Here is a 16,917-nt window from a genome sequence, read left to right on the forward strand (position 1 = left end):
ATGTATGGAATCCGTCTGTGAAACTTCAGAAATTGCTATGCATGACCTTAGTTATTAACGAAAAAGTGAGTTTTTTCTAAGTTACAAAAAAAAAAATTATCGAAAAATTTTCTTTTCAAGTAGTAGAATGTAATAAATAAATGGCAAAAAATCCTAAAAAATATAAGAAATAATCAAAATTATTGAATTTTTTATTGGGACCTATGCTAGTACCTAATCACACTTCAGGCCGCCACAGCTCACAATACAAATAGTGACCCTCGTACATCATACATTTTTCATGTACGCAATTATTTGCGCCAATGAAACATTTTTTTTTTACATTTCCATCCGCATCTTCTCGAAAACCATGTTTTGTTTGTTCTGCTGCTTTACTTTCCTATTCGCAGTAAGTTGTATGCTGCCAAATGAGCAACAGGTGCATAGATTCCACAGCAACACTTCAGCGCCAGTTGGCTTACATTGCACAGCTCGATGAAAGCAACAACTTGTTGCTTCACCTTTAAAGGGAATTTATGTCGATTTCAATAGGTGTATGAGTGTGTGTGTGTAAAAGAATGTGCAAATAGAAGTGTGAATATAAATATATAAATGTATATAAGTAAATATGTGTAGGCACATACATACATATTTATATTGCTTGCTGCGTTTGTGTTTTCATTGCAAGTTAGTCATTCAAAATTTAAATACAAAAATTATCACGTTTAGCTTGCGTTTTGTGTTTGTTTATGCCTTTTATAAAGGAAATTGTTTTTTGTTTACTCATTTTAAATTTATAGCTTAGCTATTATGACACATTAAGATATTTTTCACGCAAAAAAACTTGGTATTTAGATCGTTTGTGGCTTACAAATATACAAATATACATACATACATGCATATGTTTATAAATCTATACAAGAAGCAAATATTTTCAACGGAAAGCATTTTAATCTTTCATATAGAATTAATTTCTTTGAAAATTTCTTGTTTTCCTAAATCTTTTAATAGCAAATCTTCTCAACTATCTCACTGAAGTTGGATTAAGAAGCAACTTAAAACTAAAAAAAATGATGGCCAGGATAGTACATAGTTTACCATCAGCTATGGTGAAAAACGAAACTTATTTATTTATTGATCTATTTATTTACTTACTTATTTATATTATTTGTTTATTTATTCAATTAATAGCCTAAAAAATAAAGCATTTCTTACAGACTTTGAAAAACAGATTAATGCTAAATAATTCAATCAGAAATAAATTAAACTTATAATTTACTGTGACTAGTATGAATGAAAGAATAAGAGAAGAAGTTCTACAATTCATTTAGCACCAATTTGAAGTAGTTTTTTGTCGAAGAAAAATCTAGGCCAAAATGATTTTAATGCAAATTAAATTCTCCCAATGCTCTAGAAATTAAATGGAAGCCTAATTAGTTCTTACCATCTCTAACCAGAAAATAGTATGATTTCGTAAGCTTGCTGAGAAATATTAAAATTAATTTTCTCAAGTACCAATGTGGAGTCAATCACCACACCCATCTTTGCTTGTGACTTGTGTCATTAAAAGAATTTGCCCTATACACTTTTTCATTTGGGCAACAGTTCAATCAACCCATTTTATTAGTTTTTTGGATTTCGGGCTGCCGCAAATCAGAAATTTTACTATGGTACCGATTATGGTAGATTCTATCGTCATAAACTCGAACAGATCATTTCCAATAAATAGCGTGACTACATCTTCTACGCTTTCAGGGGAATTTGGCATTTGGCCTTCTTCAAAAGGTTCAAAACGGAAGCATGTCACTGTCAGACCAAAGGTCATCTTCAGAATCACTATCATTTCCAGAGTCACTAAATGGCAAAAGTTATAAGCATGGGCACCTTATCACAGCAACATCACTATGGTCACTATCTTCAATGTTGCCACTAGAATCACAATCAGATAAATTTTCTGTATACATATATTTCTTTTCGTTCTCCATTTTTATTTTTAAGTTATGCCAACTAATGAGTACTTAAAGTACAATATGAAAGAAGACGATTTTGAAGAAGATTTTGGAAGAGAATTTTGGAGTTGAACCACACGATGTTGCCCTGATAGAAGCTATACTCGTCAGAAAAAAGGTAACGGAGGCACACCTCAAGGTAGGGTCCTCTCCCCTCTTCTTTGGATTTTTGCTTACGTGACCGCCGCCTCAGCGCTTAGACTTAAGAGTATGGCGCTATAGGAAGACCGGTGTTTGGCCACGCCTCTATTTTGCACACTCTAAATAGACACAAACAAGAACTAGAGTATTCTATTTCTAGACTCATCTTCAACAGATTCTTCAAAACGAGCATACCGTCAAGAAGAGAGTGGCAGACACAAAGACCATGGAGAAGGGGGAATAAAATTTCTACCCAGATGATTCCAAGCTAGACGACAGGGTTGGCTATGGAGTATTTTCGAAGGAACTACGACTTGAACTATCCGTTCGACAACCAGACTATTGCAGCGTCTATCAGGCAGGAATTCTAGCTATAAAAGAAGTGACTACGCCTCTAAACTCATCTAAATTCACATGTCGTTCTTGGATAGCTCAGCGGCCATTAAATAAATGATAGGAATACCGGGCAGCCTTAAATGATATTAGTGCCATATTCAAGGCAAGGTACTACTCCTCAACTGCTCAGTGATAGAAATAGCATTGGGGTACCTATGGCCACGAGCAAACTAATAATCGAAAATAGGAGCATCCAAGAGGTCAATAGGACGTGGAGACTTGAAGGCACATGCGTAACTGCTAGGCTACTGTGACCGCAAATTAATAAGAAAATGACAAAGGAACTGCTTAGCCTTTCAAGAGAGGATACCTAAAACCCATGGAGTTGGAATGTAGAGTTTGTGAATTTTTTCTAATTTTGGTACAACGTTTGACTCTTGGATTTATATGGTTTTTTTTAGTCAATGAGCTATATTTTTATGAAAAAAAAAATAAAAACAAATATAGTCAAAACTCGTCAAAATGTTAATGTGCTAACATTTGTCCTTGGCTCTATTTACATATAGAAAAAGGAGACAATCTGCCCCTCATCTAAGTCAATGCGGCAGTATCAATGGCAAATTCTTCAGAGTTTTTCTTCTATGAAGAACAGCTGAAAAATCCATTTCAAAGAAGAAGATAAGGTTACCGGTTACTCCGAAATTGTGTCTCTAATCATTTTTATTGATTGCAACTTTTGATGTGAGACAGACTCACTTTTTCTTATAAATTTTCATATTAATTAAATTAAGTGCAAAGGATCTATAATAAAAAATAATCGAATAAATTCATTACAGCCACTCTAAAATCGCTAGATATTCTAGCATCTCGTTCCAATCAAGGTTGGTCCGGGAATATTTTAAAATGCTCGATATTTTAGCATCAGGAAACTTTGTTGCGCCGGGAGTACCGGGGCACGAAGGGAATAAAATTGCGGACACTTTAATGAAAATGGATGCAAACACTCCTTTCATAGGTCCTGAACCTTTCTGCACGTCAAATAACAGCTTCAAAAGTGCCTTTCCACGTGAGCGTATTAAAAGTAAATATTCGTAAGAATTTGAGCTAATTCCGTTGCATGTAATATTTTACCTTATAATCATCATTTGTGGTTTTGTTGTGCTTAGGACTAATATACAAAATAATTTTCATGAAAACTTGCCTCAAATGCTCGCACGCAGGTACGCTTGCATGCCTGTACACTTCTACTTGCCTATGTGCCATATTTCCCAACATGCACATTAGGGATGTCGTTAATTACAAAAAACACAATGTTTATAATAAAGGGTTTTCCTATAACAGGTGTTATTGGTGAATGTATTACGCTATCGAGAAATGATAAACGATTTTTTATGGCCGGAATTGGATGTTATTGATCTGGACAACGTTTATTTTCAACAAGACGGCGCTGCGTGCCACACAAGCAACGAAACCATTGATCTTCTACGGGAATTACACCTCTTATTGGAAAACCCTTTAGAAGTTTAGATATTCTCAATCTATATTGTTTGGATATAACTCCTGAACTGTAACGTCCTGCAAGGTGGCGCAAAATCAATCAACAATTTTATTTTGAATGTCTTTTTTATTAATTTAAAAAAATTATGAGTGATAGAAAACTTTATTTTGACCTTTAGGCGCTCCATTTTTTGTCTGCTCGCATAGTGTATGGACGCTGAAAACAAATGATATTCATCAGTTGTTGTGCTTCGAAAGGCGTGATCAAATGAAAAATATATATATATACATTCGCTATGAGAAGAAATTCTTCAAAGGCAAACTGTAATACGTTTTTATCAAAGTCCAATGCTAAGAAAGCTTTTATTTTAACACCCATTGTAGGCAGAAAAAGAAGGCCCCCACTAATCAGATCTAAAGGAAATGAACTAACACAACTGGAGAGATGAAGCCACGGATAGAACAAAGTAAACAAAAATTTCTGATGAAGCTATGATCCACCATGAACTATGAAGCTAAGAAGAAGAACCAACCTAAGAGTGACGCTACTTTTGTTATTTTCTAAACAATGGATAAAAAGGAAGTGCGAATTTTAATTGTACACTGTTTCTGATGAAAAATCAGCTCTCTAATCTAGTGGGTTTTCTCTCAGGACACAATGCGCTAGGAATGCATGCTGTGAGACTTGGAATCACCTCGAGTCCTTTTTGCGCTGGATGTATGGAGGATGAGGTGGAATCACCTCAGCACCTTCTCCTTAGCTGCCCTGCTCTGGCGGGGCTAAGATCCAGGCATCTCGGCTCTTACTTCTTTGCCACGCCTGCTGATATAGTTGGCGCTGACATTAAAAATCTGATGAATTTCATCAGCAGCACAAAGCGGTTAACGCAAACATCGTTCGTAATCCGCACGCTCCTAACCATCCCAGCACCACCTCTCCCCGCCCTCTCCCTGCTTCCCATCGGACTTTCCCTTTCACCTCACCTCCTTCATAATGGTATCACAAAGGATGAATCTTTCTTCGTCCAAGTGTGCTCATTCCCTGGGCAACCATACCAACCTAACCTGTTTCTGATGGAAAAAGGCCGTTCAAGCTTAAAAATAGCTTAAAAGGTGTTATAGGGACTCCGTACCATCAGAAACAACAATACAACGTTAGTTTGCTCACTTCAAACGAGATCGCGTAGGTAGTAACACCGAAAACACCAAAAAATTCACAAAATCATTTCGAATGATCGAAAAGTGAAGTTTCGTAAGTTAGCCGATATCGCAAAGATATCAAAAGAACTTGTTGAGTTGGCTTTATATTGCATGAGCATTTGACTATGAGAAAGCTCTGTTCAAAGTGGGTGCCGCGTTTGCTCACTATTTTGTTTCATCAAAACGACGCACCGTGTTACAAGTCAATCAAAACAATGGCAAAACTCCATGAATTGAACTTCTAATTCGCCGTATCCGCCAGATTTAGTTCCCAGCGTCTACTAGACTAGTGGCTGTTCGCAGACCTAAAAAAATGCTCGTCGGTAAGAAATTTCGCCCGAATGAAAAAGTTATCGTTGAAACTGAGGCCTATTTTGAGGCAAAAGATAAATCGCACTTTTCTTAGTAAAATATGGTTTACACTAGAAGAAAAACAATATAACGCAAGGTTTCAAACAAAATATGTAGAAATTTTCATAAAAATTTTAAACTTTTTAGGGCGGAGGAAACGCAAATCAAAAATAATTGGCGCGTACACTTCTGTTAGGTGTTTGGCCCAGATCCTCCTTCTATTTGTGGTGATAGTCTTGATATTGTTCCCCAGATGAAGGGACGGACCTGCAATTTTATGCTGCCTCTGAATAGCTGATGGTTTTTATTACAAGTTTTTTTTATGGTAGAGATGGTAATGGTAGTAGTTGTACGGGTTAGGGGCTAAGGCCTTTTTGCACTGCGACCACATTGATCTATTGTGCGGCCCTAATTACTTAATTATAATTATTTAGTATACCGAGGAATCGAACCAACTCCTAGGAGGAAGCAACTGTAGGTCTTCCTCCTCTACTAGGTATGAGCCCAGGTGATTAGGTCTTCCAGTTGGTGACTAAGTGTTCCATGGACAACTCTTCATCGCAGCAGAACCTGCATGATCTTTTACTAGATAACCTTGTTGTGTTAAAGGGTTTATTACAGGCAAAGAGAACTGTAAGTGCTCCACAGAGTAATCGGAAGCCCTTTTTTCTAGGGTACCTAAGAACAGATTTTGCTCTGTTGGCATTTTCCTCTCATGGCAGAGATGCACTATGAGGTTTGCCATTGCCTGCCAAGGGGCGACCGCTATTAGAAAAAACTTGTTCTACCCTTTGATATTTCATACGCGGAGACTGGAACCTACCCATTTGGTAGTCATACACCAACCCATTCGGCTAAGGCGGCTGAAATACAACACCTCGAACACACTTGAAACTTGCCATTTGTCACACTGAAAGGAAATGAACTATAAAACTGCATGCACAGGATTTTTCACAAAAGTCTGACTAACAATTTTAAAATTTTATACAACGCTTGAAACTTTGAGTTATATGGTTTTTGTTGAAGTATGAACTATATTTTCATAAAAAAACAGAAACTCAAAAAATATATTATCAATTCTTGTAAATATGTGGAGGGCACTTTTCTTACGCTGGGGATATGTATAAGTAGATGTTATTTAATGTTAATTAGGACATCCCTAATTTATTTACGTATGTATACTCTTACGGATTTTTATGCATGGCTATAGTAAGCAACATTTTCACAATTAATAGCCGAAGCTACATAGTAACATCTGCTGAAGGCGTACACTCTGATGGAATTCCACAATACTGAGTCAGCGACACCGGCGCCGACAATCTAAGCTTCATTCCAGCTGTTGGGGGAAATATAGTAATTCTGTATATAAAAATATTTACATCCCCTTCTACTTAAATTAAAGTTATTATTATTTTTATTTTTACTTTGAAACACACGTACATAAATGAAACATTTTGTATAAACATGGCGTGCACTGACTGTTCGCTTTATAATGATATTTGTTGTTTGCTCTCATCTGTGTGTATGTGGCCACGAGCAAAGATGTGGGTGTCAGCTGGCGTTGGTTTGGATAAGCATTTCTGCAGACCTACGTCAATGCGAGCAAATTTGCACTAATACATTCATAAATACATGCGTTATAATACTCGATGCTTGCATGTGTTTGTGTTCATATGAAAATTTTAAGCTGCCTGCAAGTATACACACGCATAACCCACTTTCGTTTACAGTTGTGTTCGTGAAGCTTGCCGGCTGGTGTTTTGTTTTAGCCAAAATAAAACACGTAAACATTGGCATTTTACGATTATCTTATTGCGAAAAAATAGCTTTCGTTACAATTTCACTCAACTTGATTTAATGTTGATATGCACTACCACCACCTCACTGTTTTGCTTCATAATTTATTGCGATAATTCGTTTTATTTGCCGCAGCAAATAAACATAAAAAAACTAATCATTTTATGAGACGATAAAACATGATAAAACATTTGCACAAGTAGAAGTGATAGAGATGAAATGGGAGAAAATGTATGTAAATTATTTTGAAGAGAATGTCTGAATTTGAAATTTACAGGGAAGGGTTCTTACAAGAGTAAATTTAAAAAATAAAATTTTATATTTATTATCTTCCTATATTTTTTTATTTACTTACTACAAGGTGGCTCAAAGTAATCATTCAATTTCTTTTTAAATAACTTTTTTACTAAATAAAAAAATGGTTTTGAGTGGTGGAAATCTTTATTTTGACCGTCACGCGCTTGTCTGTTCGTATACTGCAACTGTCTTGTTCAGAAGAATCAAATATGTTTGACGTACGGCGCCAGTTGCAAAACCTATAAATCTTCCAATAGCGTGATTAATTTTAAGCCACCTTGTATATGTACCTATTGCAAAGAGTCCGTCAATGACTATTTTCTTTTTCTGCATAAATTACACAAGAAAATCGGTCACCGAGGGCTCATGCTTAATTCCCCAGTTAAGTATCTCGAAAATCACGAAATTATGAAATATTCAGGCAGGCAAAGGCAAAGTTCCAAGTGTATTTCTGCAATATAAAAGCTTCCCATAAAAAGCCATATGCCGTTCGGTGGCGACATTTAAGTATGAGTCCCTCCATTTGTGTCACAAATCACGTCTCACACTATGGTACAACTGAAGAAGCAGCTCAACCAAACATCCAACAAAGCATGCCAGCACCAGAGATATTTAACTAGGAGATATCTGTAAAAAATCAGTCAAAACAATGTTTTTTGCAATGATCTAAATTTCGTTTCAACCATTTTTCGAATTTCTTTACTTGCTAACATCAACCAAGTAAAAAAATACTACACAAAATGTTTTTGAAGTGAAACTTCTTAGGCGTCGATGGACGAGCGAGAATGGAGAGTAAAATTTCAAGGCCATGCAACGTTTTGGGCCGCGAGAGAGAAAAAAATATAACGTAGAGGAAAAGGAGAGAGACAGCTACACCTTATATATATCTTAGATACACTTTAGGCTATTTTTCCTGAGTTTTTCCTTGTAGTTGTAATTTCTAGTGAGAAATAACACTGCCTACTTTTTAGCGCTTGTTTGTTGGTGCAAACTTGTAATAAATGTATTTTTGGTGCCTACTTTTTGGCGTTATATTTCATTAGTGCCTACTGTTTGAAGCGTTTTTTGCTTTTTTGGGATTTTTTTTTGTACCTACTTTTTGGAGCTTATTTCCGTTTCCTGGCTAGTGCTTGTGCGTACTCTAAAGTGCTATCCATTCCGGCGTCCGATTTATTGGTATTGCCTTGCGGTAATTCGTGCCGTTGCTGCGGTCTTGGATGCGTTTGTGCGGATGATAAACGCTCGAAGTAGTGCGCATTGTTGCCACGGCTTGTGTCCGGCGTTTACCTACACCGGTCGACCCCTCTCCGTTTATTTAGATATATATTCTTTCTCCTCTCTCTCTCTCTCTCTTTCTCTCTCGGGTCTCTCCCTCTTTCTTTGTCTGCCTTGAAAATTTCACTTCTGCTATGTGAACTACGCTGCACGCACTTTTTTTATTAATTTTTTATCCCAAGACAAAAAACATTTTCGGCCTTTTTATTTGGCTCTTATATGACCAATTTAGAGTACCAAGCCTAGTTCACCATTTAATCCCCATCGCCGAAGCTATGGGAGGAGGGATTCTTTTAAAAAGTTTTCATGACAAAACTGCAATCTAAGCTTTTTTTATTGTCTGTCAAGGCCGTTTGGCTAATATAGAAAAATCTTCCTCAGATTACTAATCAGTTCAGCTCAAACAAATGCTCGTTCCTCTTAAATTTAAGGTTTTTTTTTCTTATCGGCAGTTTAAAACCGATTGTTTTTATTCCTCGTCTTTTTATTGCTTTCTTAGTAATATATTTTATATTAGAAAACCAACTTTCCAAGTACGCCAAAGGCATTTGCGTTATGCTAGGCATTGGAAGATGACATCATCATAAACACTCTACACACACGAAACTATAAATGTGTGCGCATTTTATTCAATATAAATGTTTCGCCGTTGTAGTGCTAATTTATCCGCATGAAATATATTTTATTTTTCCTTCGTTTATGTGTAGCCTAAACAACACACTTGGGATGCTTGTGGTTTTGTACCATTTTTATTGTATTATTTTGCGTAGCGAATTTCTTGAAAGCTCCTCCGCTCAAGAATTCACATCGCCGTCATATATGTAGGTACAAACAGTATATACATATATGTGTATGTGTGTATGCACATATGGGTTTACTTATAAATAAAATAAATGTGTGTATATTCGCTGCCGCACAGCCAACGGCTTCTAATCAACGCCACACGATCCCATAAGCAACAGCAGTTGGCCTCCAGTAACCGGCAGCTAATCATTCAGTCAGCCGGTCGGTCGCAACTTTCCTCAGTTCGCAATCAGTCTTTAGTGCTATCTTGTCTTACTATACATTAAAACTCAGTGACTCAATGCGAGCGAGGTAACATTCCCATTTTTAAAAGCACAAAGCAACGTTGAGGCAGAAGGCAACAAAAAAACTGCTCAACAGCTTAGGCGACACTTTCTGTTTTTATTGTGTAAACAACAATACTAAATCGTGACGTTTAAGAGTAATACAAGTTAAGAATTAAAAATCACTAATCGCACTTGAAAAGCACGACGCAAGCTTGTCCATTTCATAACTTCCAAAGAAACTATAGAAAATAAAAAATTAAATATATTCTTATTTCTTCTCTTTCGTTCTCTCATCTTTCTTTAGCACCATCGAAGAGATTCCTGAAACCCAGGAGGTCACCTCCACCTCCGCCGCCACCGCCACTGCCCAACAAGAACCTGTAACGTCTGCGGAAAAGGAAGAGCACGATCCCAATATAGCCGTTCCTCGCCCACCTCTCGCCGAATTTACCACACCCCCACCATCACCCATCGATGAGAGTGAAATGGCTGCAGTTAGCAAAGAAGTGAATCCCGAAAGAGCAGTCGCCTCTAGCAGCGACGGCATCTTCTCGGTCCTTTATACGGTTTTCAAGAAAGTCGCTATTGTCGGTTCCATTTACTTGGTTGGCTATATGGGTTGGAGTGTCGCGTGGCTTATAGCGCCCGTTATTCTATCTGTGGCGCGCGATGAATTCCGTAAAACCACCGAACACAAGCGCAACATTGCTAAGGCGTCAGCCATGGCTTCCGAGAAGGATGTCATACTTGCGCGCATCGATGAGTTGCCAGCGTGGGTAAGTAGAGAAAATATTTTAAACAAATATAATCTTATGGGTATGAGTTCGCTCAATTCGACTATATTCGCAAAGCCCCTCAACAGATTGGCCAAAAGAAGGTCCATTGTGAAATTGTGATTGCAACGATATTTCACAATCAGTCCACACAGAGCTATCAAGCAGAGTTTCGCCTTCACGCTTGCCGTGAAATAATGTGTCTGTGCAGTCGAACTGCGATAGGCAATGGTTAACTTCCCAATACATACATTTCTACCATAAAAAACCTCTTAATCCCATCCGCCATTCGGCTTATAACTGAAGAGCCCGTCTTTTCTGGGTAACATCAAAACGCACATCAACAGTTTTTGTAGAAGATAGACGTTCCAGGACGTGTGAAACAATCTATTTTTAAGACATTGGTCCTTGTATTACAATTGTGTGACACAAGAACTATCCATTCAAAGGCATTAAAGGAAGGAGGAGTTTTTACACCAAAGACGGATATCGTGGTTTATCTACTATGTACCACCAACAAACTAAGCGCTCACATTAATTGATAGGCTCGCAATGGCTCATGTGTTGAAGATACTAATTTAGACCTTCAATTATGTCCCACTTATTTTCAATTTTCGCTTGCAGTAGAACTCAATGTCTATATGCCAACGTCTCAAGATCTTCTCACTTTCCTATTCCTTACATTTCTGGTGCATTCAGTAATGCACTGCGGGAGCTGCTCTTTCTGTCGCAAACATCTACGTATCTAATCCTTTTATTGAACATCTAGTTGCAATTTACTAAAACTTACTTACTCGCGAAAGAGTGCATGACAAGTTATAAGATCTACAGAGTATGTCTCCATACTATCTCAAATCATACAATCCTAACATTACTTCAACATCCCGACAAAAAAAACTCCAGATGTGCAAAAAAACTGTGACGAAAATAATAGTTGTTTAAGGAAGTTTGGAAATCGGTTGCGGATATTCTCAGTGTATTTTCCAGCATCTCCGCAGCCTGGTCTCGGCAAGTGATCCGAGTTTAGGGTTCTCAAATTAAAAGGGTCGAGGTTTTCGTAGCTGTGTGCTTTTTGTAATGAAAGGAGCAGCTTTTTAGTGAAAACCAATTGATGTTTGGTGTACGACTTTCAAATCGCGGAAGAATTGACATACTGTTTTTTAAAACCATCAACTCGAGCACTGCCAAGACCTGACATTTTGAAAAAATATATTCCAATGATTCATCAATTTCTTGCAATAACGAAGCCTTCAATAATCGGTAGATAGTACTTTAATTTGAAAACCTATGTAACCATTGAGCATCCTGGTAATCACTATGGAAAATGGCACGCCGAATGCGATTATTATTTTTTTGACTTTAGAGTTTCGTAGCCGAATGGGCCACGGAAGCCGAATGGCTTGATGCGTGACTACCATTCGGTAGTGGGTACGTTCGTGCGAGAAACAGCAAAATGTTGTTGTTAAAAAGTTTCCAATAGCGGTCGCCGCCGGGCAGGCAATGGCAAACCGCCAAGTGTATTTCTGCCATGAAAAAGCTCCTCATAAAAATATCTGCCGTTCGGAGTCGGCTTGAAACTCTAGGCCCCTCGCTTTGTGGAACAACATCAAGCGTTACGCCACAAACAGGAGGAGGAGCTCGGCCAAACACCCAAAAGAGGTCTCATAAGTTGTTTTGTTAAAAGTCTACACGAAAAAACCATAAAAGAAAAGAAGAGCAAACAAAACTTTAGGCGTATAAATTTTTTATATTTATATAAATTATATCGTAAACCTGCATACATTTCATCGATTTAAAAGTACGTTTAAATGCGAATCTAATAAATTCTGTTAACTATTTATATATTTTCCCCGCTTCTTGAAAGACCACATCGAAAATTTTAATGCCAAATTCTTTTTTGGAAAAGCGCGCAGGATGTTGTGTGTACATATCGTAGCCAGGCACTAAGATCTTATCCTTTTCCCGGTCAGCGGGAGAAAGAGATTTCACATATTTTTCCAGATCATCCACAAAACTTTCGAAAAGTTCTACGCCACGTTTTTCCAACTCCACCAGGTACTCTTGATAGCCATGACGCTGCAGTGCTATCCAAAGCAAGTTCTCAACGGGTGTCCTATCCTGTTCGTTTGTAGCATTTAACTCACGTGCGACACCGTCAAAGTGTCCAAGCACAAAAATAGTTCCAATAGCTAAGTAATATTTGTTTGGTATTGCTGCAGGCGGTACTTTTTTTAATTCTTCTAAATCTGATTGTGTCACATATTTGCGTAGTATTTCGATTTTTCCATGCATCTGCTCGCTGCCTATCGCTGCAATTGTAGGGTCGGCGAGAACATCTTTGGCAATTTGGTGGGTGCGCCTGAGTTGGAAAAATAGTAGGTTGACGTATCTTTTGAATGCCGAAACTATGAAAAGTTCGGTGCCGCTCAAACTCTCTGATTCCGTAGCTGCAGATGATGCGGCACTTATAGATGCATCTGCACCATGCTCGATTTCATTGACTTCGTCAGCGGGTGTAGATTCCGTAATAGTGGGCAAGTTAAGCGTATCCTGTTGGAGGAATAAATATTGGTTTTAATCAAAACAAAAAAAAAACAAATTTATTGGGCACTCGTTTTAATTACTACCAAACTTTATCAGCAACGTGATGGCTAATGTGAGGAGCAGAAATCGTTTCAATTCGTTGTGCTTTTGTTTCTATTATATACAGATGAAATTTGCAAATGAACTGTTTGACTTTGTGGACTAAACTGAGCGGAACTGATGTTGCTTACGCTATATGCGCAAATACATATATATATGTTTATATACATATATACATCAATAAGACGTATAAACATTGGGATTGTTGTTTTGTTTGGGTGCTTTAGAGGTTGACTACTCCAGCAACTTGATTACTGATACTACGCAGATGCCTTCCACCTCCAATTACCAGTTTTTTGATTCCCACTTGCGACCACGGCATTATTCACTACAATTCGTTTAAATATAGAGCATACGAGGGGAGTTCAAAAAGTTTGCGGTATGAAGAAAAAAGGGGAGGAAGTAAATATGAAATAAGTTTTCTTTTTCAATATATTCTCATATATCCGCTTACTAATGTACATAGTAAGATTTTACACTAGCTCGCTGTGCCTATTTGAATATGACTCGACAGTTATGGAAATCTCACCATGAAGCATTCAAAAATCAGCTATTAACCCCCTGTCTTATAAGTCGAGGGACGATTGTGTGTTCCAGCTTTATGTATGTATGTGTTCCAGCTTATAATGTAAAAAGATCTCGAGGATACGAGGTTCCCACTTTTGGCCAGAAAAAGCTATCTCGAAAAATCTCAGGGAGGGTGTTTTTCAAAACTTACGGAAAAAAAATTTTTTTTCAAATATTTTTCACAAAAAAAAAAATAAAAAATTATGTATATTAACAAAAATGAAAATTAAAATAAATGAAACAAAAGATTTTAAATAAAAATTTAAATAAAATAGATTTAAATAAAATACCTATATAAATCAAAAATATTCAAATTTTTCAATCAGAAAAATTTGTTTTTGTTAAAGTAATTAAAAAATGTGTTGAAAATGTTTGTTATTGTAAAATTAAAAATTTTCAAATAAAAAATTTTTTTTCTTATAGTTAGAAAAATTTGGTAAAAAAATATTATATTAAAAGAAAAAATTTTTTGATCTTAAAACTTAAAAAAAAATTTTTTTTTTAATTCAAATGTTTTTTTTTTAATATTTTTTTCGCAATATTTTTAACACATTTTTTGTTAGAAATATAATACTTCTCAGTCAGTTCAAGAAATTTTATTTCATGGGTTCGTGGGTACGATTTAAAATCATGGGCATACAAGTATTCTTCTTTAGACCTTCTTTTAGGTATAGTCAATAGGCATCTTAGATCAAACAAAGACAGTCTAGGATGTATTTAATAAAATTGTATGATTTCCCTTGTTACAGGTCTACTTTCCGGATGTTGAGCGCTGTGAATGGGTCAACAAGGTAAATAATTAAATTCTAAACAAAACAAAAAACACTTTTTAAGATATATTAAAGATTCTTAAATAAAAATCTTTCCCAACAGATCCTCAAACAAGTGTGGCCCAATGCCAACCACTTCGCCCGCACACTCGTCAAAGAGACAATCGAACCAAATGTTGCATTCGCACTTTCCAATTACAAAATGAATGGTTTCCGCTTCGATCGCATCATACTCGGCACAATACCGCCACGCATTGGCGGCGTAAAGATCTACGATAAAAATGTCGATCGCAATGAGATCATTATGGATTTGGATCTGTTTTATGCGAGTGATTGCGACATCAACTTCTATTTGGGCAGCATCAAGGGTGGCATCAAAGACTTCCAAATACATGGCTGGGTGCGGGTGGTTATGAAGCCACTCATACGTTCCATGCCACTGGTGGGTGGTCTGCAGATCTTCTTCTTGAACAACCCCAATATCGATTTCAATTTGGTGGGCGTCATTGATTTTATGGATATGCCCGGATTGAGTGATTTGTTGCGCAGGATAATTGTAGAGCAAATCGGCGCGGTTATGGTGCTGCCGAATAAGTTGCCGATCACATTGAGTGATGAGGTGCCAGCGATCAGTTTGAAAATGCCAGAACCGGAGGTAGAGAAGAGAAGAGAAAGAAATTCCTTGGAAGTAGAAGGGATAAATTGAATGATATTTGCTTTCGATTTTCTTTCTGTGCAGGGTATTTTACGCATACACGTCGTCGAGGCCAAAGATCTTATGAAGAAGGATATCGGTGTATTGGGTAAGGGCAAATCCGATCCCTATGCGGTGATCAATGTGGGCGCACAAGAATTCAAAACACAAATTATTGAAAATAATGTGAACCCCAAGTGGGACTACTGGTGCGAGGTAAGTGTTTACAAATGAGGTTACTGTATTATGTTTATATGTTTTTACTAAAAAACACACACTAAAATATTTTTGAATAAATTGTTAAAAAATTTTATATGAAAGCACTGAAACAGGAAGTGGAATGTAAAAATCCAAATGTACTGCATTTTACGACTAATTCATTTTTCTACATCAAATTGGATGAACACTGTGTTGAACTTTTGAAAAATTAAAAATTATATTTTTGTTTTGACGAAAATAATTGATCAACGCTTTATTTTTGATTGAATTATATTATATTTATAGAAACTATCAGAGAAAGATAAAAAGATTGTTAAAAATGTATTTAAAAATTGTATTTTAAATTTTTCTAAATTTCAAAAAAAAATATTATTTGAAAAATGAATGCATAATTATAATAAATAATTTTTCAATTTTTCGCTATTGGTATGAATATCTGGCAAAATTATTTTTTTACGCACATACCAATCCTCCGTTTGGAAAAGAACTATACATAAGAATTTCATGCTGCAAGCATTTTTGATTTTGACGTTTTGCATGCCTCACGAATTTTCGTTTGAAAGTTTTTAAAAGCCTCTCAACTTATTTTTATACACGAATTGAGTGTTTTGTGCCACCTTTTTTGCAAACTGTCACACTGTACCCTATCAACTTTATTTTCTTTCTATACGTGCTATTATCATCTTTCCCTAATACTAATTTTTACTTTGTTTTGTTTTTGGTTGTTTACTTTGCATTTTAACAACCCAAAAAATGCACGAAAACCCACAAAAAAATCCTCTAAAATTACTACTAAACACAAAAATGCCACAACTCTCACAAAAAGGCAAAAGTACATGTTGAACTGGGCCAATCGGTTGATATAACGATGTTCGACTTCGACAAGAGCGGTGATGACGAGAAATTAGGCAGGTAAGTTTATCAGTGAAAAGAAATAAAATTAATAAAACGAAACATAATAAAGTAAAATAATAAAAAGTAATCTTAAATATAAAATGAAATGAAAAAATAAAATATTAAAAAATACAAAAACAAGATGAAATGATCTGAAAAACAGAAAAATAAAAAATAGTCTGAAGTATAAAATCAAATAAATTTAAGCAATAAGTAAAACAAAATATTAAAAAATAAGAAGTAAAAAAAACCAAATAAAACCAAATAAAATAAAACGACAAAATAAAATAAAATGAAACGGAAAATAATAAAGAAAAATAAGAAATAAAGAAATAACATAAAATATTTAAAAATAGAAAATAGAAAATAAAATAATATAAACTTTCATAAAATATACTATAAGAA

General features: G+C 36.0%; 2 protein-coding genes across 7 annotated transcripts in view; one reads left to right on the forward strand and one right to left on the reverse strand.

Annotated features, from left to right (window-relative positions):
• LOC129244811 (extended synaptotagmin-2-B) overlaps window positions 1-16,917 on the forward strand; it is an 82,585-nt gene that overhangs the window by 47,305 nt on the left and 18,363 nt on the right. For 4 of the 6 annotated variants that reach the window (XM_054882718.1, XM_054882710.1, XM_054882701.1 and 1 more), the window contains exons 2-5: window positions 10,257-10,728; window positions 14,685-14,726; window positions 14,809-15,360; window positions 15,445-15,615. In XM_054882718.1, coding sequence (XP_054738693.1) covers window positions 10,438-10,728; window positions 14,685-14,726; window positions 14,809-15,360; window positions 15,445-15,615 — 1,056 coding nt within the window. In that variant the 5' untranslated portion in view covers window positions 10,257-10,437. Of the gene's footprint in view, window positions 1-9,898; window positions 9,978-10,256; window positions 10,729-14,684; window positions 14,727-14,808; window positions 15,361-15,444; window positions 15,616-16,444; window positions 16,531-16,917 lie in introns of those variants that run through there. The other 2 variants (XM_054882684.1, XM_054882692.1) reach the window with 2 other exon arrangements.
• LOC129244851 (uncharacterized) lies at window positions 12,473-13,434 on the reverse strand. The gene is made up of 2 exons (XM_054882741.1): window positions 13,353-13,434; window positions 12,473-13,275 (listed from the first exon to the last, which is right to left on the reverse strand). The coding sequence occupies exon 2, from the start codon at window positions 13,015-13,017 to the stop codon at window positions 12,559-12,561; it is 459 nt and encodes a 152-aa protein (XP_054738716.1). The 5' UTR covers window positions 13,018-13,275; window positions 13,353-13,434; the 3' UTR covers window positions 12,473-12,558.

This window comes from Anastrepha obliqua, chromosome 1, assembly GCF_027943255.1.
Source record: "Anastrepha obliqua isolate idAnaObli1 chromosome 1, idAnaObli1_1.0, whole genome shotgun sequence".
Lineage (NCBI taxonomy): Eukaryota > Metazoa > Arthropoda > Insecta > Diptera > Tephritidae > Anastrepha > Anastrepha obliqua.